This window comes from Trachinotus anak, unplaced genomic scaffold, assembly GCF_046630095.1.
Source record: "Trachinotus anak isolate AG129_WGS33_773 ecotype Australia unplaced genomic scaffold, CSIRO_AGI_Tana_v1 ptg000003l, whole genome shotgun sequence".
Lineage (NCBI taxonomy): Eukaryota > Metazoa > Chordata > Actinopteri > Carangiformes > Carangidae > Trachinotus > Trachinotus anak.
This window is the reverse complement of record NW_027273854.1, coordinates 12,433,168-12,458,684: the sequence shown is the minus strand read 5'-3', so window position 1 is coordinate 12,458,684 and position 25,517 is coordinate 12,433,168. Positions and strand designations below refer to the sequence as shown.

General features: G+C 41.0%; 1 protein-coding gene across 7 annotated transcripts; it reads right to left on the bottom strand.

Annotated features, from left to right (window-relative positions):
* Window positions 1-116: 116 nt before the first annotated feature.
* arhgap17b (Rho GTPase activating protein 17b) lies at window positions 117-24,962 on the bottom strand. Of its 7 annotated transcripts, none has more exons than XM_071473763.1 (21): window positions 24,308-24,962; window positions 19,457-19,496; window positions 13,075-13,179; window positions 12,136-12,212; window positions 11,767-11,878; window positions 11,361-11,437; window positions 11,016-11,118; window positions 10,526-10,594; window positions 10,270-10,351; window positions 8,535-8,662; window positions 7,827-7,938; window positions 7,663-7,744; window positions 7,409-7,489; window positions 6,911-7,024; window positions 6,725-6,816; window positions 6,099-6,237; window positions 4,987-5,280; window positions 4,236-4,357; window positions 3,745-4,158; window positions 2,234-2,275; window positions 117-1,539 (listed from the first exon to the last, which is right to left on the bottom strand). In XM_071473763.1, the coding sequence occupies exons 1-20, from the start codon at window positions 24,358-24,360 to the stop codon at window positions 2,268-2,270; spliced, it is 2,304 nt and encodes a 767-aa protein (XP_071329864.1). In that variant the 5' UTR covers window positions 24,361-24,962; the 3' UTR covers window positions 117-1,539; window positions 2,234-2,267. The 7 variants fall into 7 exon arrangements, with proteins under 7 accessions (XP_071329864.1, XP_071329862.1, XP_071329861.1 ...); XM_071473761.1 differs by having other exon boundaries at window positions 2,224-2,275; window positions 24,308-24,960; XM_071473762.1 differs by having other exon boundaries at window positions 1,306-1,539; window positions 2,230-2,275; window positions 24,308-24,961.
* Between the last annotated feature and the right edge of the window lie 555 nt (window positions 24,963-25,517).

Sequence of the window (25,517 nt, the reverse complement as noted above, 5' to 3'; positions counted from 1 at the left end):
GAAAACACCATGATGACTGACTGCAGGTGAAATCGACCTTTATTATAATTATCAATTATCAATTAAGAACAATTGAATCTTGGCAAAAGGAAGTTGAATAGAAGTTGACAACACTGTAAAATGTTGAACAGTCTTTTATTAAGAGTAATGATGCACTGTATGATGCAATATGTGCAGAATAAAAACACCATAAAAATGCTAAGAAAAAAAAAAACAGAATCAAAGAGCTGAAAAATACCCACATCAGCCGGAGTGAAAATTATACACAAAGAAGATTTTAATTATTTGGCTGCATTAGGTCTTAACTGAGAGCTTGAGTGGGAGTGATCACTTAAAGCTATGTAAATAAAATCAGTTTTTTTAATCACAATAAATGTGACAGAAAAAAAAATCCCTTTTCACAATAAAAGCTGATCTTTGGGTCATTTCGAACTTGCTAAATCAAGTCAGCTGAAATTAAGAGAAAAAAAAAAAAAGGAGAACAAAATTCAATTCTACCCCACCGGATATAATGAAACTGCCTGAAATGCCAAAAATGTTCTGAGAGACGACTGCATTTTATATTGCACTCTTGCCAAAAATATTTGGTCATTAACAACCTTAATGCAAACCGAGCAGCTCTTTATTTGAATTTTAATTTCCTTTGGTCCATAGCCATGTCTTTGGTCCTGGAGTGTGTGACAATTATTGAAAAGCGCTTCTCAGCTGATTATCACACTTAGCCAGTTGAAAGTGACACACTGGAAAGTGATGAAGAAAAATCTCTGAATGGTATTCTGTTTCATGATAAATAAATTCACAACTTTGCTGCTGAATAAAAAAAAAAGTGCTAGTCATTGGGTCCATGTGATCGGACTTGGTGTTAAAACCAGATTCACAGATCTCTGTCAGCACTGAATCTTTAATATCAATAGCAAGATTTTAAAAAGAAGCAGAGGGCAAGTGAAAGCTCTGAATGCTTCCCCAGCACACACTGAGTCAAGCTGCTATATTGTTGAGGTTATATGCGTAAGTCCCATTAGCCTTGTGTCTAGCAAGACTCTGCAATCCAATCTCAGAATGCCCAGCAGTATACAGAGCAAAAAGAGTTCAAAAGTCAGTGAAGCTTAATATGGAAAATGATGGGCAGGGGTTTTGTGGTTTAAACCAACACTGTAATAAGATGAGGTTTCTCTCTTGAGTCAGTGTAAGAGAAGAAAAGGCAGCCATTTTTTTCCCCCCCAGAAAGCAGTCTGGCATCATGTGAGTGGAGTGTGAAGAGCTGGAGTGATCTGATGTATTTTGGGTTACCTGTCTGATATGTGATTCTGAACATTCAAATCTGGATCAGCTGAGTGAAGAAGGACTTCGATGACAGCAATCCCTCCTTTTTTTTTTTTTTTTTTTTTCACAGAGCGGTGCTCTCTGACTGGATGTGAGGGTCTGGGGGTGGGGCTGGGGTGGAGGCAGGCTCCTGACCAGCAGAGCTCTCCCCTTGTTGGTCCACAATCACCTCAGGGATGAGGGCTCGTCCAATCCCCTTTAGGCCCAGGCCTCCGTCTGCACAGGACAGTTGGGGGGGAACAGTCAGCAGATCAGCTCAGACACGTCTTAAAGTTCAAGCAATACACACACACGCACACACTGAAGCACACAGGTTCAAGCTGTGGTGTGCGCACACACACACGCACGCACGCACGCACGCACGCACGCACGCACGCACGCACGCACACACACGCACCACCTTTACACACTCAGTAAGACACCAAGGATTGCTCTTATTATGAAATCTAGTCAATATTTTTTACTAGTTAAGTAACATATTAAGAGGTGGAGGCAGCTGTTAGAGAGTATCCTTGGTGTGTTAATCTTTAAATGCTACACATTTTCTACATAGCTGTTCAAGACAAGACTGCACATACACAAATACAGCACACGGTCAGTTTAAAGTCTGTTTAGTAGCATGTTAGAGAAAACTGTCAGCAGGCAAACGACATCCAACCTTAGCGTCGGGGATGGTGTGGGAATTATAGGCAAGTTAGTATTAGTGGACAGCAGGGTTAAAGTGCAGAACAAACAAGCAAATACACACCAATGCACATAAATGTGTATACAGCATGAATATTGCAACAGTAACACACTGAAAGGAGCAAACGGCTGCATTCTTCGTTTCCCCCACACAGACACACAAACATGCAGTGAACACAGAAGTGAGGCCCATGCGTCAGCCAATCAGATCCTTACCATTACCTGCCTTGCAAAGCTCATCTTAATGGCAGGCTGGCAGCTCAGACATCTGCAATATTTACACACATCCTGTCATGCTTCAGATCACCACAGTTACATTTAGTGTGTCAGGCATTGAGAGACAGTGAAACCAAAAGCCAGGTAGCTAAATACAGCGATGCCCCGAGAGGATGATGAAATCACTCGATACTCAATACAGTATCAGCACACGACCAGCACGTGATTTCAATTGTTGCAACGCCTACACAGAGAAATCAAGTTGAACGTCAGTGAAGCTGTGTTCATTAAGCTTCATTACACCTGGAATTATAAAATCTTTTCAGTAAAATGCCACTACACACACACAGTTCACTTTATTTTACTTTCTTCTTTGGCTGTCATCAGTGGGGGAATGAAACAAAGCACATTTACTCAGGTACTGAAGTATCATTTAAAAAACTCTGTTAAATTATACCTCTATGCCACAATAATGAATTGTGTACTATTTGTGTTTTTTTTGACAACTTTAGTTACTGAGAAGACTCACATTAATACAAATACAATACAAATTACTATATATTATTAAAGGTTCAGATATGATGAGGCTTTATTGATCCCTGATGGTAAGGTCACAAGCCACATAGTAGTATATAAAGTAATTAGTAAGTAAGAAGTGATGAACACATGAATGCATCAATAATTATAATGTAATAATAATATACATTATTCAGAAATCATCCATTTTACCTAACAAATTCTTTTTCTTTTGGTACATAAACTATATTTTGATGCTAATACATTTAATTATTTAAATGCAGGACTTTTACTTTCTACACTGAGGTATTGTTACTTTCACTTCAGAGGTCTGAGGGCTTCTTCCACAAATATTATAGTTTTTACTAGAAAATATTTATTTGACCGCTGTAGTTATTTATGGCTTTGCAGATTATGATTTTACATTTAAAATGTTTGATGATCTTATAAAGTAACACAAACTGCACCTAAATCAGCTACAACATTAAAATGGCTCTAAACATGAATGCAATAATAATGTAATAAAGTAATGCAGTTATGTAATAATAATCCAGTAATTATACATAACAATAACACTTGCGGGAGGCTTTTTTCAAAATGAGTACTTTCACTTTTCATACTTGAAGTGCATTTCCCTGATGATACGTCTGATTTTGAATGCAGGACTTTTACTTGTGATATAATATCTTTTAATTGTGGTATTTCCACTTTGAGTTCAGTAGAGGATCTGACTACTTCTTCCACCATTGACAGTGTTAGATCCTGCTCTATTTTCAGCTACATGAGAGTTTCCACTGGAAAATCTTGATCATACGGTATCACACAAACACACACATACAAAGAGGGAGGCTTCTTCCGTCAATTTTGTTGATTCAGTTGACGCACGCTTAAAACTCGTTATCCTTTCCTTCATTCCTGCTGCTTGGTGTGTCCTCATTTTCTTAAATCTGATTATAAAACTCTTGAAAAACGGGATTCATGAGGCACAAGAGACAAACTGTTTACCTGTTATGATCTTGGAGGCGGTGCTGCAGAGGCCGTTTCCATTGTCATTCCCTGCAGGTTGTGGGGGTGGCGGCATGCTGGGACGGGGTCGGGGCCTTGGAGCTGGCCTAGAGGGGCGAGGGAGAGATCCAGAGTGGTAGGAAGACAACGGGTTGGAGTGGAGTCCATCATGAGGTGGAGTGTCAGGAGGGGTGGGAGTGCTGGGGGGAGAGGGCTCTGGCTCCCCCTGGGCCTGGTGGGGTTGTGGAGGCTGTGGGGGTGGGTGGCTCGGGGCGTGGATTTGGCTGTCTTTGCTGGGGTGACGTCGGGGTGTGATGGGTGGGTGATAAGGGGAGGCGGATGTCTGGGTGTTACTGAGCTGGGAGGTGAAGGGGCTGGCCTTATTTGGCGGGGCTGGGGCCTGCTTCTTGGTGCCTTCAGAGGAAAATATAATTATTACATGATATTAACAATATTAATGTATTAAATGTATATAGTATTCATTCTCTCACCTCTGCGGACCATGTGTGGACTAGGCCCCCTGGACCCACCCTGCAAATGGGGGGTTCCTACTGCAAGATGGACGGAGCCATTCCTCTGGGGAGGGGGGGTGGACATGAGTTCACGGGCTGGGCTGTGGAAATACAATAAATCCAAATGTTAATCCATCAACATGTCATCTACACTCTACATTCAACAAGCAAGTGATGCACCAGTGCACAAAATCATGCATAATATAGAGAAAAAACTGCACAAACTTCCATTCAAAGGCTAATTACATTAGATGAAAGTTATTGCATGAGGAATAATTCAAAAAACGATAGAAAGACAAGTGTAGAGAAGAAGGTGCAAGATCAAAAGATAAGCTTGTTCAAAAGACTGAATAAATGCTTGGTAGTGTTTCATGCAAAATCAGACAACGCCAAAAAGGCAGGAAGGAAGGAAGGCAAGCATGTTTTTAAAAATAGACTGAGTTTGGTTAACCATCACAACAAGCAGGGGGAGGACAAAATTTATCTGTAGACAAAGCATAATGTGATTTTCATTGCATTACATTCTTAATTTGTTAAAATGAAGCCAAATTAAAAGCTGAGGACATTGTTATTCATATGATCTTCTATTTTATGACTTCCAGTATGGGAACTGTAAACTTAAAGACCAATCAAACACATGACAAACATAAACAGTGGGCAGCGCTCCGGATTGGCTGATTGGCTGCGAGCAGGCGGTGGAGTATTGTTGCTACCTCAGCTCGCTCCTTACCTGTTCTCCTCTGCGCTGAGCTGGGTTACAACCTGAGGGTGCACTGTAGCTACCTGGACCCCACCACCCAGACCACCACCACCACCAACACCAGCACCACCAGCTCCACTCAAGCCAGGCTGCTCAGCCTCTGCAGCTGGGAACGGAGCCTGGGGCTGGGGCTCAAGCTGGGCAGGAACCCCCGCTTCCAGAGGGGGCAGTGGGGGTTGGAAGGTGGGTGAGGTTAGCTGTGGCTGCTTTCTATTTACAGTGCTGGCTCTACGTGGAGTGGGCTCCGGCTGTTTGTTAACAGTGCTAGGAAGGGGGGAGAGGGGAGAGAGTTCAGGAGGGCAAACCACACGCCATCAGACAGAGTGAAAGAGACCGAGAGGGACAGAAGGACAGCGAGAGCAGAGACAGACAGACAGAGATGGTGCGAGAGACAGAAATAGACGCCACTTCCTGAGTTCAGTGAAACCACTTCAGAAAGAAGAACCCAAAAAGTACATAAAACCACGACAGTGACCTTTTAAAGAGAACAACTTTGAACTGCGACGTCGCTGCAGAGACAAAGGAGACAGGTGCCACACCATACAAAATGCAACAGAGGAAGCCCACACAAAACATAAAACCAGCAACCTACAGTGTGTCGTAGGCTTTAATTGGAAATAAAGGCGATAACACAAGAGTACACAAGAGTAACACAAGAGAATTATAACTCTAGACAAAGTGGTATCCCAACAATACTGAAAATTGTTTGAGTTTCATTAAAATATTTAAGAGAGAACTGCTTTTTCATCATATTCTGTACCAACCTTGAGGAAAACAACTGATTAGCTTGTGCTGAAATCATCTGAACACAACAAAACTGTGGTGTAAAAATCACAATAAACATCATTCCCTTCTTTCACTTAGAAACTGGATTAGTGGGAGCTACATTGGACTGTGGCACAGCTTTGAAGTCTGGACTGGGCAGATCTTCAGTGGGCGTTTCAGTGACTGTGATGGATTCGTCGGCCACTACATAGAGGGCTGACACGGCTGGGCCCCGCGACTCCTGCCTGTTCAGTGTCTTGGGACGGGACGGGAGAGTGAGGGGCAGGCTGAGGCTGAGGTTGGGGCGAGACAGGTACCTGTCTTTACGGGGAGTGTGACTGTCCCCATCCTGCCCCACTAGGCTGCCAGGGCGTTTCCTATCCAGGCCGGGTTCAGGGTCTGGGGTGGCTGGATGGGTGGGCATGGCGAACATACCCGACACATTGAAGTCCACCTCTGAAAGAGGAATACACAAATAGAGAAGAGATGATGAAGATCACAATGATCAAATGACCTTCTAATACTTGTAATAGTCCCACATTTTCCAAAATGCAGTGGTGGAAAGTAACTGAGTAAATAATTTCAAGTACTGTACTAAAGTACAATTTTGAGGTACTTGTACTAATTCTACTACACTACATGGTGTATAGATTTGAAATAATATAATATAATATAATATAATACATAATATAATACATAAAATCTGAGCTTATCCACTTAATAAATTAATCATTTAAGTCATGTTTCATGCAATACTCAGAAACACTGCACTCTGATGCTCTTAAAAAAATATTTCATGATGGTTGAGAAACATTTTCTGCTACTAAATTCTGCTCTATCTGCACTCACTATATTCAGAGAAAACACCACATTGTCTATTTTTGTCATCAACAGGATACAATGTTTCATCAATGTCACCCCAGCCAAAAAAACAATGCTCTACCTTCAGGGAAGAACCAATCAGCATGCTGGATAATGGGCTCAATGATGGCGACCACATGGACAGATGTAGCTGCTGCCATCTCCGCCAGCGTCCTGAATACAACCACAGAGGAGACGATGGTCAGTTAGCCTGATCATTTTGTGCTCAGAGAGGTAATACGAGGTGAACGGTGTGCAATGTTTTTACCCCTCGGTCTTTGCCCAGAGCAGGTTGGGTCCCAGGACTATGGCGATGTTGCTGGGAGTCATTTTATTAACCTCACTGTCCTGAGCCAGTTTAGCAAGAAACTTCACCAGGTACCTGCAACAGAGACCGTGCCACTGCTTTAAAATCTCCAAGAAACTGCAGCTTCAGCTTAATCTTGAGACCACTTGTCAGGTTATGATCCCCAGGTTGAGAACCCTTGTTCCAAAGCAGAAGTGAGCGCTCTAATGAGACGTCTGATAAGGCATTGAAATGACTTACAGACTGGTTTCTATTATTCAACTGGTCAAAATCTGCTGCATCAAGTATGAAAGTGGAAAACGGAACAGAAAGTAAGTCTATACATTCAGTTCTGTTGTTGGATTTAGAAACGCACCCTTACACATCCACTGTGGCAATAATAGAGTCTACTGCATCATTTGATCACCTTGTGCAACGACAGAACAGAAAAGAAGACAGAAGAGTTGAAGACACTCTTACCTGAGGTTGGCTTTGTGAGTCTTTGGCAAGTGGTCACATGTCACCCACAGGGCCTGAAGCCTCTTATCAGGATCCGACACACTGAAACCACACACACACACATTTAATACTTTATTGTTACATAACAACCAGAATATCTAAAACAGCCTGCCAGCACACGCAGCTTCAGGTGTGTGTTTACTGCTCGTAAGTACAGAGTGAGTGTGTCTTACAGGATATTAAAAGAGTTGTGTCTGTGTGTGTTGTCCTCTTACTTGGAGGCCTGCAGCCACTCGTCGTACAGGCCAAAAGTCATTAGAGGTTCAGGAAGTTCCCTGAGGTAAGACTTTAGAGCTCCTGTGTGTAAAGAGAAAATCTATGAGAAAATGATCTGGACCAGATGGTGTCATTTTTTGTGGATTTGTAGAAGAGGTTGTACCAGCCACGGCGTGGGGATCAGAGTAAAACTCTTCGAGCTGCGAGGTTGAACAGTCCAGTGCTGCTTTAAGCTTCTTCAGCTTTGAAGCGCCGGCAGCTATTCTGAAGAGTCCCTGCAAGGACAACAAAGAAAAAAAAAAACAGTGACTGAACAATTTTTTTGACATTTACAGGTGACTGGTTTCCATCCTTGAATTAAAGAAGTAAGTCTGGGCTGGTAGAAGGAAAGGAGAAGTAATGCAAGCAAAAGTGTACCATCCATAATGATTAAATGACAGAGAGAGCCAATAGAGGAATTGCTTTTTTTCTACAAAGAGAGATGTGGCTCTTTCAGGATGAGTTTCAGACAGACACACAGCAAGAGTTTTGTTTCCGTTTACAAACTCTTAAACTGTCCTCCTTGGGGAGTCTAGTGATTCGGTTACATTTAAAGGGTGTAATAGTGAATATGCTAATGGATAACAGATGCCTGCACACACACACACTGTGCTTTTTCCCGCAGCCCCAAGGCTAACTGACCACAAGCTGGCCACAGATGTTTCCAGACTGTATGTGCCATCATTTCTAGAGAGCAGTCTACATTACCCAGGTCACCCTCACAGAGCAGTGAAGTTTTATGGGTACAAATGTATGTCCAAATTTTGGGTCAATTAGCCCTCAACTTTGCCCTAATTTACCAAAGTTTCTCTTCGCAGGTTACCATCCATACCTCCTCCTTCATGCCAGTTTCCAGCAGCATCATGACACAGGCCTCAATGGGCAGAGCGATCTCGCGGCTACTCCTCTTCAGGTGCTCCTCCAGGGCCGTACCAAACGCCGGCTTCTCCATCCAGGAGTCTGGGTGAGAAATAAGGCATCAGTGTCTTTACACTAATCTGATTATTTGACAGCATTTCAAATAATGCTCTGCTGTGACAGTGATGCTTTCCCTGTCTTAAATCTTTGTCAAGCACATGTATACATGTAAAAAGACAAGTGGAAACCTGGTTACAGCTACACACAGCCAAGAAATTGGCTTTTACCAGGGGAAATCTAGCTGGGGAAATCAGGTTTCTGAATTCCCCCCTAGTTAAAACAGATTCCTCTCTAAAATAATGTTTTAAAAAAATTTGGTTACTTAAGTGCATGTGAACACACTATGAAAGGACAACTCAGGAAAGAAACTGATGTAGTTAGATGTGATTTCTTTTTTTTTTTTTTTTTTGCTATTTACTTTTTATTTGGTTGTCTTTTGAAGAATTCAGATAAACAATAGTGATACATGTGTGCCAACTGGACGCAAAACATCATTCACTTTAAGGAGAAAAAAAAAAGGTATATCAGTGCTATATAAAATCAGGCCTTATAGGTGACACGTAAGATATCAATTTGAGTTCTTAGTTTAAATGTAATCCTCTCCATTGTGTAAATATTGTGAACTATGTTGATTCAATCATTTATGGCTGGTATATCTTTGTCTTTCGTAAGCCATTTTCTGGTCAAAGCCTTTTTGCACACCATTAACAACACCACCGACAAGTATCTCACTCCCTTGGCACAATGAAGCTCTTCATGATTTTAAAATGAAATACATTCTCATCTTCAAAACTAAGAAGATGAGAATGTATGTATTTAACTAGAGAAGTTACATCTTTCGTGCTGGAGAAGAAGAATAATTGAGTCACACTCTTCCAGCTGAATTCTCTCCAGGAGGGAGCGCTTGTCATTCACCATTGCTGTCCGCAGAGCTCTACTTGCCATCTTGCTCGAATATTCAGAGTATGATCTGTTTTAACATTTTGCAGAGCAGAATATAATTTAGATATTACTTTTTGCAAAATAGCATCTTTGTAGGCTTTTCAAAAAATATCAAGGATTTTTTTTCCCCCCACTGTGGTGTCATGATTTTAGTCTTTTTGTTTTCTGGAAAACTGAGCTGAACTGAACTCACCATCAATCTGCCAAATGTCTACCCTTTCAAGCTGTTGGTAATTCACTTAACCAGACCAGAGAAAAAGCAGATCAATGTAAGACAATGGAGCTTTCATCCAAATTGTCATAGGGGAAAATTGAGCCCTGTGCTGCGCTGAGGGAAATAAAAGCTTCACATCATGGACAGATTCAAGATTTTGAAGCTAAAATATGCGACTCCCTTTGCAGCAAAACTTCGAAAATGTGCCAACTACTGATTCGTAATGCTATTAGCGATTACGTTCGATTTTAATAAATTGACAGCCATAGCGTGAAAGGCTCTGCTGGTATTGAGCTGGCATTGTTTTGATTGATGTTATGAGCACTTTCAACCAGGATGGGTCCAACCTGACAAGCCAGAAAACAGTTATGTTTTCCACTACGCAGATAACAACTAAAGATACCACCCTTATACTGGGGTATAAGGAACTAAAAAAGCAGATGCAATTTTATTTATATTTAATAAATGACTGTGACCATGTCTTGCTGTTCACCTTGCTGCATTTGGATTGTTGGTATAGCTGCCTCCAGAGCTGCCAGAGACCTCCTGTGGTAGTCTGCCTGGGCCTCTAATAGCTGGTATGGATAAACAAACATAAACACAGGTCACATATACAGAATTCTGGCACATAGTGAGGCAGGAACTCAGACCACATCACTTAATAATGTGGTTATAGTAGAACAGACCATATTTGCATCACATTTCCATCTTAGTTCTAGGTCATTTAAACTAAACTGAGGTGCACTCACCATGACATAATAGCGTGCATACTCTCCCTCTTTGGAGGCAAAGTTGTACATGTCAGCAGAGAGCTGGTCCTGCAAACAAAAAAACATGTATATATGTATATTTCCATACATGGCAAACACGATGGCAACCCTAAACCTTCTGCTGTAGAAGCTTTTCTTTATTAAGGCAAAGATGAACTCCAGATGTCAAAGCAATGACCTTTAATTACATGCTCCTAATAATGAGCATAGCATGTTTGTCCCTGATCCTCTCCTGCTACAAGGCTTTCTTTGTTCAGCCAGTTCATTAAATATGATCCTAACCTGATGAGGAGGCCTGGGAAGGAATGTACAGCTATTAGTTTAAACATGTCTCCATTATATACTGCACATACAGCCTACCTAAACCACCCTGATTGGCATTGTACTGTGACACCATTATAAATCATATTTTGAGTAGTAAACTAAAAAGAACAATGCACTGCAGGGAAGATCTAAAAACAAAATCTACCTTGCATATTTCTACTTTATTCAGAGCCTCGTCCATCTCGTCTTTGAGAGAATCAGCCTTAGCTGCCATGGCCTGGTTGTTGGACTTTGCTGCCTGGTACCACCTGCAAGGGCCAACAAATGATTTAGACACTTTGACATGTTTGCAGCAAGCATGAGCGTATTTCATTTGAAAGGTTTCCTTTCTCACCAAGCAAACTTGTACATACTCACACCACAAAAGTGTACCAACAGTCACACTCATTTTCCAAACGTGTAAAAAAAAGAGCAGCAATTAATTTTAACATTTAACAACACTAAAATAAGACTGTATTGACCACTAAATGCAGACTATAAGCCAGCGCACCTTGTCCTGGCAGAGTCATAATCCAGAACCAGCTTGGCGAGTTGCTTCCTCTGTTTCAGTATATTGGGAATCTCCACCTTTTAGAGAAACAGGGAGCACCACAGCATGAGTACATCCTAATATGCACTTTACAGTCACTGGGAATAACTTTCCTGTGATAACATTTTTATCAGTGTGAATCATACAGTACGGTAATGTAACACAAAACGATGCCAAAAGCCATGTTGAATTTGGCACAATCGTGAGATTAAACACACAGTGTGTGTGAGAGTCTATGCAGGCTTACTGAATAATTCAGCCCATAGCAATTTGTCTTAAAATATAAAGCAGGGTTATAAAGTGTGTTTTAAAAAAAAATGTATTCATCACTAAAGTTTGACAAGGGTGAAATTGTCTGTGTTTTTACCTCAGCCAGCAGGTTAAGAGGATCCAGGATGTCTCTCTCGATCTGCACTTCATGCTGCATCAGCTCAGTGGCTAACCTGCTCTCTGCCTCCCCACACACATCCATCATCTTGCTGTTCACGTAGACACACACAGGAATGTACACAAGTATGGCTGTTGTCACTATATTTCTTACAGTGAGAAACATGTTAATGTTATCCCTCCACTACTTACTTTTCAGGTTGAATTTTGGTGAATTAGGTTCATTAGGAATTCATTCTTAAGCTAACTGGTGTCCAGTTACTGAGTGTACCTGCGTGAGTGCAGTGCTGTGTGCTGTTATATGCTGCAGGTCTCACATATGATCCTATAGATAACTTTCCCATCTCACCCAATCAGACTCTCGTCTCCCAGTTGACCTCCTCCCTCCTGCATGGCCTGGGACAGGGCCGTAAGCGGCAGCTTTTTCTGCAAGCAGATCAGTAAATAAAAGTTTAGCTAAATCAAAAATACGCAGGAAAAAAAAAACAATTGCTGAGAAAACGACACAGCAGAAGACACTTTTTGTGTCATATCTGCTTTACTGTTTGTTTTGCCATGTTTGCCTTTCTGATTTGGCTATGGCTAAACTGTAGTGAGCTAATAGCCCAAAGACAACCCTGCGATCCACATCTGGGATTTAGGCAATTAGATGATGTTTATTTTTCACGAGCTGTTGGGAAATTTGCTCATTTAGTCACGCCATATCTGCAGGTGTGTCAAACTGTACACTATTTAGATGATTTAAGTGAAAAAGTAATTAAAAGTATGATTGAGTAACCTATAATAGTGATTCCCTCAGAGAAATGTGTTATCTTGTCTCTTGTTTTCTTGTGTGTGTGTGTGTGTGTGTGTGTGTGTGTGTGTGTGTGTGTATAACTAGGGTAGGTCTGCTACACAGTTACAGTGAAGCTGGCAAGAGGCCAGTGTTGAATATTTTTGACCTGAGTCCTGCTCATTTTTTATGTGTTATGCAAGAAGAGATGCTATGTGCTCATAATGCAAGATAGCAGGTCCTTGCTAATACTGACAATGATGTCACAGTGATTCACCCTAATTTAATTTCTGGATGAGCTACATGCTACACTAACATCTCTCTGAGTGGCTCCTAAGCAAAATGGAAAAGCTTTACAGAGAGATCCCGACTCTGTAGCGTGTTGCTTACATACTGAGATAATAAGATAAGTTTACTGCAGGCCAGATCAAAGTTGTGAGTGGCTACAAATTGCAGCTGCTGAATGAAAGTAGAGTGAGAGCAAACAGTGGTAAAGAGAAATGGAGCGCTTCTTACATGTCTCTTTTCAGTGTCTGTGCCGAGTTGGCCCTGCAGACAGGACACCAGCCTCTTGTGCGTGTTGTGTGACACCAGACGCACCAACTCCATCCGCCTCTCGATCTGTGTACGCGGAAACAAAAATGCAATGTTGTAAAATCAGAGCAAAACAAAACCGGTGTACTGTGGGGAAAGTTCAGTTAACTGATTCAAAGCAGGGCGAAGGAAGCGTGCGTGAGGATGTATCATCCTCTCAGCACACGCGTGCCGATTTTCCTGTTGGACAGAAACAAACCAGGTGAGGGCTACAAATCAAAACACTGATACTGCACTTGAGCAAATCCATCTCTAAACTTTCCATCCTGCCCGAGTTATTACAAGGTGGTGGAGGAAGTCTGTGCTGTTTGCCTTGCTCCGTTCTGCAGCACTCACTGTTACAACAGGCAGCACTGACAGCCAGATGGAACAAGTCACAGCAGATGAATAACAGAGACTGATGGATTGTGAAAAGCTGAAATATGAAGACTCCATGCTGAGATACTATCAAGGAAAACAGATGAGTCATTCCGACTGCAGGCCGAATAGTGGCCTTGTCTACTGGTTATAATTCATGATCAGGTACTTCAAGGTCCACATGGCTGGTTTTGCATCTTTTAAGCCCGTAACTACAGTACAAGCCATGTACATGTATATTGCCACAGCCCATTTTCCAGAGCATAACATACGCTTTCAGGTAGATTTTCTACCTTTCATGTAGCCAGAGGTTGAGGTTGATTTCACTCCTGGAAGAGAATCCAGTTGTAGAGGCTTGAAAGAAGGGATGCACTGATCCTACTTTTTCTCTCCTGATAATATCAGTGTGCTCCCTTTTTTTCCACAATTTTAAATCAATGTAACAGCTACCTCACTGCGGGAACTCATTGAAACAAACAAGACAAGATTGCTGTGGCTCCAAAAACGGAGGTAGCAGCTGGTTGTGACCAAATGAATGTAACAGAGTGAGTGAATTTTACGATAACATCTGGTTGCTGCCCGATCCATTTAATAAGGTCAGTATCAAGACCAACACTCATCCTGCAGATTGGAGAATCCCTACTTGAAACATTCTTCAGATAGATAGTTATTAATCATCTTCATGAATTCATTTATTTATTACATTAGATTTCCATCACATGGGAATACAGCTAAACAGTGGTGCATTAAACAACAATTTAACATGGGTGAGCAAAATGTATATAAAGTTCCCTATTGCTGAATTTTACATCACAATACCAATACATACTGAGAAACTGTTTATGCAAATCAAATTGAGAAACAATACAAATCAAAATACTTCATGACAGGGAGTTTTCCTGCCTGCACTGATGCAAAAATTGTCAATCAATCGATGATTTGCAAGATTGGCCACAGTGGTCTGATATAAAAAGAGATCTTTAAGGGGTAATTACCAAAGTATTAACAGGTTCCACAGCATACATCATCTTATTACTCAACCCTACCATCCACCAACATTTGAGAGATTTTTGCATTAAAAAAGTTGTCATTTGTCATCCAACTCTGTGATTTCAAACGTCAGATTTTCCTTGAATGCTCCTCCATCAAGAGTTTTCTCATCAGGCCCTTCTCCTTGATGCATGATCATGTGACAATAACATAACTGAAGTCTCAAATGTCAAGTCTCATACATCACTAAAAAAGAACTGAATGGAAGACATGTTTAAAAGCTCTAAAAACCTTTGGTATGCCTTTTTAAATGGTCAATGGTACTTTCAAGTGCACTGGAAAAATTGTTTGTGGTATTTCAAAATGTATGAAGTGAAACATTTATGACAACATAAACCTCATAAATTTAGTTTGCCATTTTTGAACTGAGGTTGTGGTTGTAGCATTGGTGACATGTTGATTTTGCGCCCAACTAGCAGTCTCTCATCTAAGTATCCACTTCCTCTTCCTGTTTCACTGTAAACAACCACTTGTGTCACTACATCTAAAGGCCCCTCATTTGCTGTCTGATCCCCATCTCACTCTTACTCTTCTTCCCTTACTTTTATCCTCACTAATTTGTGGCATGTCAAGCTCATGCTCTCTCGCTCACACACACACATACGTTTGATCCTCCCTCTCCCTTTCCTCTCTCCTCCTTTTCTCCTGCAGCTAGTGCTCCAAGCCAGACCACAGCTGGACTTGGCTTCCTCGCCTGGGTCCAACTGATTCGCTCACAATTCAGCTGATCCCCAGCTCTGATTAATGCATGGACGTCTAACTCTATCTAGTGACGGCGCAATTGGATCCAGACTTCCAATGCACAGTTCCAAGAAGTAAAGAAAGAGAAGTGAGTGACTGCAGTGTGGGCGGTGTGGCAGACTGGGTGATCGCATTGTCTGTGCCGATGGAGAAAGTTTTCTTTGAGTGTACACCAAAAGACCCTCAGGAAACTCACTGAATGTACAAAACATCAAGTCTTTCATACTGAACTGAAGTCTGATTCACACAATTTATATCTGAAAATTTAAATATCCTTCTCTGCGTAATTTATCTGCTGCTTTTTACCTGTGTTGTAGATGTTAGGATGTACTGCTGTGGATTTAATAATAAAAAATACCTGTATAACCTCCTTTTGAAATAGTAACATATAAAAAAGAAATCAGATGATCTTCCGTTAGCCAGTCTCACATCTACAACAACAGGCTTTAATGTGCTCACGAGATCTGGCCTCAGGGCACAACTCAGTTAAGACAACAGACTCTTACACACACACAACTGAAGTCATAGTTGAAGAGAGAGAGAAAAAAAAAAAACAAAAAGGCAGGAAAACTCCCTGATCACAGGGACCGACTAGCACGCACACTTTGACGATTAACAGAACAGAGACAATCCCTTCCTCCCACCTCTCCAGTTATAAAGCTGTCCAAAGGTTTACAGGCCTGTTACTGCCATCTTTTTCTTTTTTTTCCCAGACAGCAATGAAAGCAGTGAGGACAGCGAGCAGACGACCTCTGACCTGCCGCATCAAAACTGTGGAACGTTTAGTGAGTCACACAGGAACTGGGTGGGTGGATACAATTTTGTTTTATGGCGGTGAGGTGGATAGCTGGTTAACTGATGGGCTCGCTGACAGATTACTAGCTGGCTGACCTTGTTGGCAGGATGGCTAAAAGTCTGGCTGGCTGATGACAGAGCAGAAACAGGATTCAAATAGAAAGTCTTAAGAGTCATGTTTTCTTAAAAGAATAATTTCACATTTTGCGGAAACATGTTTATTTGCTTCCTTGCTTAGAAACAGACCGATACCACTCTCATATGTATGCGGAAGCTACAATTAGCTTAGCTTAGCACAGGGGAAAACAGCTAGCCTGGCTCTGTCAAAAGACAACACAGTTCACCAACTGGCACCTCTAAAGCTCACTAGTTAGTATTATATTTAAGGAGCTATGTGCTGAACTATTTCTAGAATACTAGGCTAGCAGTTTCCCTTGTTTCCAGTCTTTATGCTAAGCTAAGATACCCAGCGGATGGCTGTAGTTACATATTTATTGCAGAGATATGAGAGTGGTAACAATCTCCTCATATGACTTTTGGTAAAAAAAAATAAAAAAATTTAAAAAAAATGAGAAAATGTCCGAAAACAGACCAAAATCTTTCTTTAATAGACCAAGCCAGTGTTCGCACTGACAACAAAATCTAACTCTGGCATTTTATCTTTGGCTCACAGTTAGCTGACAAATACCTGTTTAACATACAGTCTCAGATAAGAGTATAGTCCACTATCTGCAACAATAACAGTCCATTTTGTATCCTAAGCTGTATTCAAATACTGACATAAGTGACCAGTTCCTGCCCGACTCTCTGCAGTGTGAGGGCAGGCAGGCACTGATACAATCCCATCTGACAGCCTCCTCCATTCTCCCACTGAGGCAGGACGTGTCCAAACTAGATAAATGCCTCAGCCAATGCAAAGGACTACGGAAAAATGGAAAAGAAAAGACTACAACAACACCATGGAAATCGTAGTGTCAAATTTCATGTTGGACAGTTCAGAGAAGGGGGTGTGGGAGCATGTGGGGAGGGGGAAAGGAAAAACTATTCTTTCTCCGCTCATGTTTGGAAAAAGGGAAAAGCTTTTCCAGCTAGTGTGATTAAACAAAAATGCTGATCCTGATTCACTGTTCTATGAATCAGTAAACTGTGGGCTACACATTTCATAGAGATGACTGTAATCAGGCAGCATATCTGTAAACTGACTGACTGCAGCATGTGTCCTGACTGACTATATAATGTCTTGTTGTAATTTTTGTAAAAACCACAGATTCTGAGTGGCACCTTGGGGCTCAAGTTGTTTTGCAAAACGATATCCAAAGCTACTTCCACTATGCTGATCGCCTGACAATCACATTCCTCACTGAGAGCTGGAGCTGAAGGAATGTCTAACGCAGCACAAAGCTCCTGTCGTTCAGGACAAGGACCAAAGACGAGAGAAAGCATTCTCGGGAAGGGTTGGGTCAGTTAGTGCTCTATGTTTTTATGACAATGATATATGTGGCTAAATTTAACCATTTCCACTATTCAAGCAAAAAAAGGTGTTTGGCATTGTTACAGCAAAACAACTGTCTACGTGTATTTGTTCATATTTTATAAGAAATACTTGTTTCTTGTTTTGCTCACCAAGTTTTGTGTTACTGTGTGTAAACCACATGGGGTTCATAGTTCACTGCTGCTTGTCATAAAATCATATGATCGAATGACGGTTGTTGAAAGCTTTCTCCTTCACTCTTTCAGCTTTATTTTCCTCTGGCAAAAGCTTCTCTCTCCTGTAAACATGCTCCGTCTTTCTCCATTTCTCTTGTGTTTACTCACACTCTCTCCCTAGCAATGATCTCAGTTTCAAGGGCCAGCAAACTCCCATCCCCCAACACACACGAACACACGCAGACACACACACACACACACACACACACACACACAATGCACAGCCAAGCTACATGCAGTATGATTGCAAGATAACAGAACATTGCCAGAATTTGCCTTGAGTGGAAAACCATGAGGCACTTCTCCTCCCATGCCAAACCTCTGAGCTGGCGAGGCCTAACTGAATGAAAGACTCCCCAGTAATGTTTTAATACCAGCAGTTGTACTCCAAGACTGCCGAGCCACTTGGCATCAACAAGCTGCTAAGGCATGATGGCTTTAACAGAGCCTGTGAGGAGAAATTGTAAGGCCTATAGTAACTTCCCAATTTTACTCTTCAAGACAACGACCTCTAAAAGATACAGAAGTTTCAAGTAAAGTGGGTTAGACAGTGAATGGGTCACCCGCCATGGCTGAAAGATAACAAATCACAGAATCACATTAACCTGTGTCTGCTACTGCAGCCACACAGCTGTAGGGGTGCAACAATGCAGTTAGCTGACAGCTCAGTATGATACACAATGCAGGTTCATGGTTTGATGAAATGACAAGAATTTTTTACAAGTTATAGTGCGACTACTAGTGTGAATACTAATGACGTCTTAGGAATACTGCACCTAGTCAACAGAGTGTTTTGAAGTTGTACCTTTCTTGGTTTTCAGAATATTTTTTCTTATTTGAAATTACATGAATAAATCCAAACAGATCACATTTTCAAAACTATTTATCTGTCAATTAGTTTTGAGATTAATAATTTTTTATAGTAATAATTTTATCAAGTATGACGTGCCAGAAAATAGTTAAAGACACCTGATGTAACATCCCACAACTCAATATGATTTATCAGTTTTATTTAATCTAACAGCCCAAAAACCAAATATACTCAGTTTCCTATCATACATGACAAAGAAAAAATCTAAAATCTTCATATGTGAGAAGCTGGAAGCAGCAAATGTTTAATATTTTTGCTTGAATTAATTATCAAAAATAGTCTGATTGATACTGTGTTGTTTTGTTTATCAATTAACTTTTGCAGCTCTGCAAACTGTCTCACTATGTCCACATTGACATAAAGAGTAGTGGTCTGAACTTGTTAACGGTTGTCGACGCAACATTTCCAAAATTCCTCCACAGCCAAATTTCCAATGTCAGTGTGTTGAACGTTGCTTCTCAGCTGCATTTTACAAGCATCAGCGACATTTACAGACGGCATGAATATGATGAAAATAGGCAGAGAAAACACTGTGCACCTGACTTTTAAAACAGCCAGTTCACACCATTACACTCCCACTCCACATCGTTTCTAAAAAGACCAAGATTCACTCAGCAACGCATATTGTCACATTTTTATCATGTGAAATATTGCGTTACGATGTCTCGGCTGACCATGTAATCCCAGAATAGTTCCAACGCTGTGACGCCAGATACAGCTTGTGTTGACGCACCCTGATGACCGATGTGCATGAACAGTAATAAAGGAGAATGTTATATTCACCTGCAGGAGGTCATCACTCAGCACCTCAGTTTTCTCAGCCCTGTTGAGAGAAACACAAATATGGAGGCAAAGGTCAAAGAGAGAAATAAAAATACAGAAAAACACACCAACATACAAAGACAGGACACAATACCACATACACCTCAATAATATAATACAATCCAATGATAGCAGTTACTACAATAGTAGCAGTAAGTACGCAATCAGCTTTCGTTTGAATTTGAATGAAGTGCCTGAAGAATGTGTGGTATTTGGGCATGAATCACTCTCACAAAATGCAGCACAGTGACATACTGTGATGCACTCTGTTTTCTTAAAGATCACTCGTTCTGTTTCGACTAAACAAGACCCAACTTGTGGAAAATCAGCTGATAAGCAAAACAGTCTATCCAGCCCAACCTGTCTGCAGTTTGCACTGTGTGTATGTGCCTGCAGCAAAAATACACAGTGCACCATATGCCTAATTCCACAATAAAACAATGTCACATGAGATACTTGTTAACAATGTGAAATACGTTGAGAAGCATATCGCTAATTATGTAATTACTGGGTCGCATTTGTACACGCGTACTCGACATGTATGCACAAATGCACAAGCCCATCACCACTCATGCCTGTGGCTGTTTTCCATGATGGACCTGTCGGATTCCTCCACCCTGTCCGAACACACACACTTCCTGTTGTGTCATCTGCACCTGGTTTGTTATGGCAACAGGAGAAGGTGTGTGTGTGCGTGCGTGTGTGTGTGTGTGTGTGTGTGTGTGCGTGCAGGAGGGTGGGAGTTGCAAAGTGGCATGTTGATGTCTTAAACACACCAAACAGAGTCTGTGAAAAAAGGGAAAACCATGACATCACTCTGAAACTTCTAGGAAATGTGTACAAAATGCCAAAATCACAACATCTGAAATTTGACACACCACTTCATATGTGACCTCAAACTTCCACTGCAGGATTTTTTCCCCCCATTCAGAGTCAGAGACTAATCATTGTTCTCCATTTCTTGGACTGTATCTTGCTGAGCTAGTGAGCCTAGCGAGCAAGCTCATCACTCACCCTATCAATATTTAACAAATACACCAGCCACACACCAACATGCACATGTATTACATCTCCACACACAAATCCCTGAGGACCTCCTCCCTCGCTCTACCAGTGCCGGCCCCCACACTATAGATTGAAATCTCGCAGGGATCAATTAACCCTCTCCCACACAAGAGTTATTACCTAATACTGTTGTAAGACTCCGAAATAAGAGCCACATGAGTTACGCCCTCCACATACACGCTTACCTCACTAATGCCTGAAATATCCTCACTGTTCATTGAAAACGTCTCTGGCTGCACACTGCTGTCTCCAGCTTGTAGCATGAGCAGAGATTTTAACTGAACTGGTCAGAAATTTTATGTGACAGCAAATGTTTTTTTTTATCTTTGGCAAAGCTGGAAATTGATTTTAAAGACATGAGATTCTTGTTTCTTATATTACACAGTTTTTTCATATAGGCGATCTATGACGATCAGCATAAGAGCCTTAAACCTTTTTTGGTAGATCCAAACAACTTAATTAGTCAGATTAATCAGCGACTATTTTCATGATTGCTTAATCATCAGTACTTTTAAGGCAAAATGTAATGGTTTCCTTTTATTTTCTGGTTTTCTTAGTCTAAATTGAATGTCTTTGGATTCTGGACTTTTTGTCAGACAGAGCAAATCATGTCACTGTGAGTCCTGAGATTTGCTATCTGCTGACATAATATGGACCAAACAATTAAATAAGAAGACAATCAATGGATTAATTGGTTACAAAATTAAGTTAGTTGCAGTGCTAACTGACTTTAAGTGTCTCGTCAAACTTTTGCTCACTTATTCTTTGATCAAATGGTCCAAGATTTAAATCAAAATTTTTCAAATTTTAGACTATTTTTTTATTAATTATTTATTCAGAAAAAAATGTAGCTACTTGTGTTTGGACAAATATTCAAAATGTGTGAATTTTGGCTTCTTTTTTTGAAAAAAAAAAAAAAAAAGGTAGGTACTGATCAAAGCAAAGTTTAGATATTGGTAACGAAGGTTTTCCTTCAGATTCAAATGATACCAACTCCTACTCACAATAAACTGTGACTCCTTGAATTCTCTGTCTCAATAAACTGTTCACTTTCATATGGCACTAACACACACAAAGATGGCTAATAAAATATTAATATATAAGAGGGCAGCTTATTACTTTATCAGTTAACAGAGCTTGAGATGCACAGTTTGTGGCACCTGTAACCAGAATACCGACACACTCCACATGATCGTATTACACATAGGGCTACACTGACTCACCCCTGAAGGAGAAGGCTATATGAGCAATCTTTAGATTCCTATCAATATTGAATTTGCATTGATTTGACTGGAGTAGCTTACAGCTTAGCTCTGGCCAGCAGCTATTGTTCTAAGAATAGACTTTCACAAAGCCGGAGCCCAGACGCTGAAAGAAAACCTGCAGCAAAACAACACAGAAAGCTGGAGCACAACAGTAACTGTGCAATGTCCAACAGTCTGTGTAAAGTTAAAGCTATATGGACTTCTGCTGTAAGAAGATTAACTGACAAGATTAAAGCTAAAACCCTGTATACAGTATGTTCATATATTGTTATAATAACTGGCTTCATTGCCTTTGTTTTCATCCTAAATCACAGCTTTGTTAAGCTTTACTCCAGAGGTATGCAAGGACTCATAAACACTTCCACCCTGCTATCTTAAACCACACTGCAACTGCATGTAAATCAAGCTGCTTCCTCCTTATTAATCACATGCAAATCAAACTGCTTCCCCTTTTTTCAAAAAACAACCCTCTGTGGCTGTGTGACGTCCCCAGCCCTGCCAACTGTGTCCCCGTCAACAACCATGGAAATGCTTACTCCACAAAAACCCCTCCAATGTCTGGCCCTTCCTGTGCCAAACAGCAAACCGCATCATCACAAACTGTCGTGGGGGAGACAAATTCAATGGTTTGTGAACTGGATAAAAATTTAAAAAAAAATAAAAAAAAATCAACCTAGTTCTGTTGTAGCAATCATCTTAAATTTCATGTTCATCTAAGTTTAATTTGCCTTATTTGTGCTGCAGGATGGTATATGACTTTCACAGACACAGATGACTAAAACACATCATTCTAAGCCAGGAACGTGGTGGAGAAGAGACCCCTCTGAACCCAGTTTAGGCAAAAGCACTACAGAAAAAAAAAAACACCTTCATGATGCAAGTTTATGCTTTATCTACCATTTTGTGTCATTACACTGAATGACCGCATAATTTCACTTTACCCAACTTTTATTGATCATGATATTGCTAATCTCAGCCATTTCTTTTTCCAACTCCCACTTTTTGTTAGTCACTCTGTTCTACAAATGGCACCAGAGGATTTCTGGCATGTTACACTCTATCCAGCAGTAATCCACAGTGGGTGTGTGCCTGCAAACACTTCTACCTTCCTGTAAGCGAGTCGGTGCTCTGCTCAGTTGAGTTTTACTGCTCTTACACAACATATGGAGGAATGTATGTGAGGAATCTAAGGCCAGTGCCTATAGGGTGTTGGCTGGAAAGTAATTTTGAAGAAAGATTAGAAGGACATCATCTGCAGACACCATTAATGCAGTAATGACTAGAGACATCATCTCAGTGGTGGCTGCTGATAGAGAGCAGGGCTGGAAACCCCTGTGGGGCTGGAGATGGAGGGAGAGGAGAGGAAGATGGTGTATATATATATATATATATATATATATATATATATATATATATAGAGAGAGAGAGAGAGAGAGAGAGAGAGAGAGAGAGAGAGAGGGAGTGTGTGTGTGTGTGAGTGTACACACACACACACACACACACACACACTCTCTCTCTCTCTCACAAGATGAAACAATCATTTAGTTGAATCTGGAACTGTTTTTATATCTGGTTGTTTAAAAGAACCCAAATACTCACCGGCACTGTCGTCTTAAAAGGTGAGAATTCGCTGCTTTCTCAGTTGTACATAATTCAAAACTAAATACCTTTGTGTTTTAGACTGTAGGTCAGATAAGACAAGACATCTGTAGAGGATATCTTGAGTATTTTTCAACTTTTTCTTTTTTTGATGTTTCATTAGAGCTGCCACAATAAAGGTGATTAATGGTTTGGTATATATGCACAGAAAATTAATCAGCAACTATATTCTACTAATGGACTGGATTTTAGTTGATTTTCAAGAAAACTTTCCAATCAGTTCGCAAGTTCCAGCTTTTGCAGCTTTTCTGTCTTATCTAAGAGCAAACTGAATATCTTTGTTTTTTTTATGTTGGTTCAGCGTCTTAATCTGTGGGAAATTGTTGTGGGTATTTTTCACAATTTCTGACATTTTATATTTAAGATGATCAATTGATTAGTCAAGAAAATAACTGACAGACCAATCGATAATCAAAAGAATCTTCGAGGGCAGCCCTAAATCTAATATAGTCGAAACTTACTACCACCACAGACATGTCCAGATACTGACTGATACCATTGGCCTATTTACACTGACCGATGAAAACCACACTTTACATAACATGTGGGCAGGTTAGGTTTCTGCTTGATATCACCAAGCTGCAAACTGTAACTTTTCTTTCCTAAAACTTCACAAACTCTCCAGGTTACACAAAACGTGGCCCAGCCCTTTCCGACGCCGCCCCCAACATGAACACAGATGACAATGGAGGAGGGCAACCAAACACACTGTTCTGACAAATTATGAAGAACAACATCAGTGCTGTTGTCGTTGTTGTTGTTGTTGAATATAAATATGTGACAGCAACTTGCAACAACGCCCGCTGTTAAAACAAACACCCACCTTCCGACAGTCTGGTTGGCAAGTTGCCTCATGCGATTGAACTGTTTCTTCATGGTTCAAGTTTCCTGCGTTTCCTTACAAGTCTGTAAAAGTGAGCGCTGCCGTTCATCCACCGCGGATCCAAAAGTTGCGCTACGTCGCTGCCATTGTGGCACAAAGGGCTGCGCTCCGACCACTTCACGCTACACGCTACAGCTGGATGGCTCTCCCGAGTGGACCCGGTGGCATTGGCCGCTGCTGTTAAAAGCCCAGACGGGGAAGGCAGAGAAGGAGTCAGTTAAAGCAGCCACTGACGAGCTGCAGGGTCCCCCATCGCCACGAATATCAGGTCCTGTAAGACCGTCTGGTTTCAGCGCAGCCACTGTGGTAGGAAGTAGGAAGTGCCTTTACTTCCCCACTGTATGGTGCATGGTGACATGTGATACCTTAGCAAGAAAAAAAAAAAAAAAAGCATTGACTCAGCTATTGGTCTGTCATGGTCATGTCAAAGTCATAGTCATATACGTTTTAAAGTGTGACTATAACCTAGAGAATCACATTCAAGTTCAGAATTAGGCTGAAATGGTTGAACTACGGGGTAAAACAAAACTAAAATTAAACCGACTACACTTAAACCAAGCAAACAAACAAACAAACACAAATTACACTTTAACATCAGAGCCAATAAACGTTGTTCAACATCTGCCAGCACCAACAAAAATGACATACAGCTCTTTAAATGCTATGTAACTCTATGGGTCAGAGTTTAGCCAGAGTTGGCCAAACGCCTCCAGGTAGTGTGAGTCCAAGACTGACTGGAGATCAGTTCGTGATTTCACGCTGGAGCAGCACTCTGTTGAGCAGAGTGATCTGCTGCCACCCTGTGTCTGCTGCTCCGTCATGACATGAGCAGCCTCGTTAAGAATCCGTGTGCGGCTGTTCCCTCCCTTATTTTATTTCCACACCGACTGCCTGGCCACACAGGTAGTTTTTGGTTGTATCTGCTGCGCTGGGATTTGCTGCCACCAAAACAAGGGGGGATTGGGGGTCCAGTCCAAAACATCATCTTGTTATTCATCACACAGACACACCAACCAATATCACAGTCTCAGCAACACTAGCAGCAAGTAAACGAGCTTTGGCCTTTTACTTTTATATTAAGATATTTTCTTCTTTCAATGTAACACATTTTACTAATCACTCTCCTTTTACACTGTACTTTTTATTTAAT

What these genes read in the sequence shown, in the direction of transcription:
- arhgap17b (XM_071473760.1), bottom strand. Translation starts at nt 24,360, where the DNA reads ATGAAGAAACAGTTCAATCGCATGAGGCAACTTGCCAACCAGACTGTC. An exon ending in TATGACTCTGCCAGGACAAG is followed by an intron (nt 11,119 to 11,360) that starts GTGCGCTGGCTT and finishes TGGCCCTTGCAG; the next exon opens with GTGGTACCAGGCAGCAAAGT. An exon ending in CTCTGGGCAAAGACCGAGGG is followed by an intron (nt 6,817 to 6,910) that starts GTAAAAACATTG and finishes GGTTGTATTCAG; the next exon opens with GACGCTGGCGGAGATGGCAG.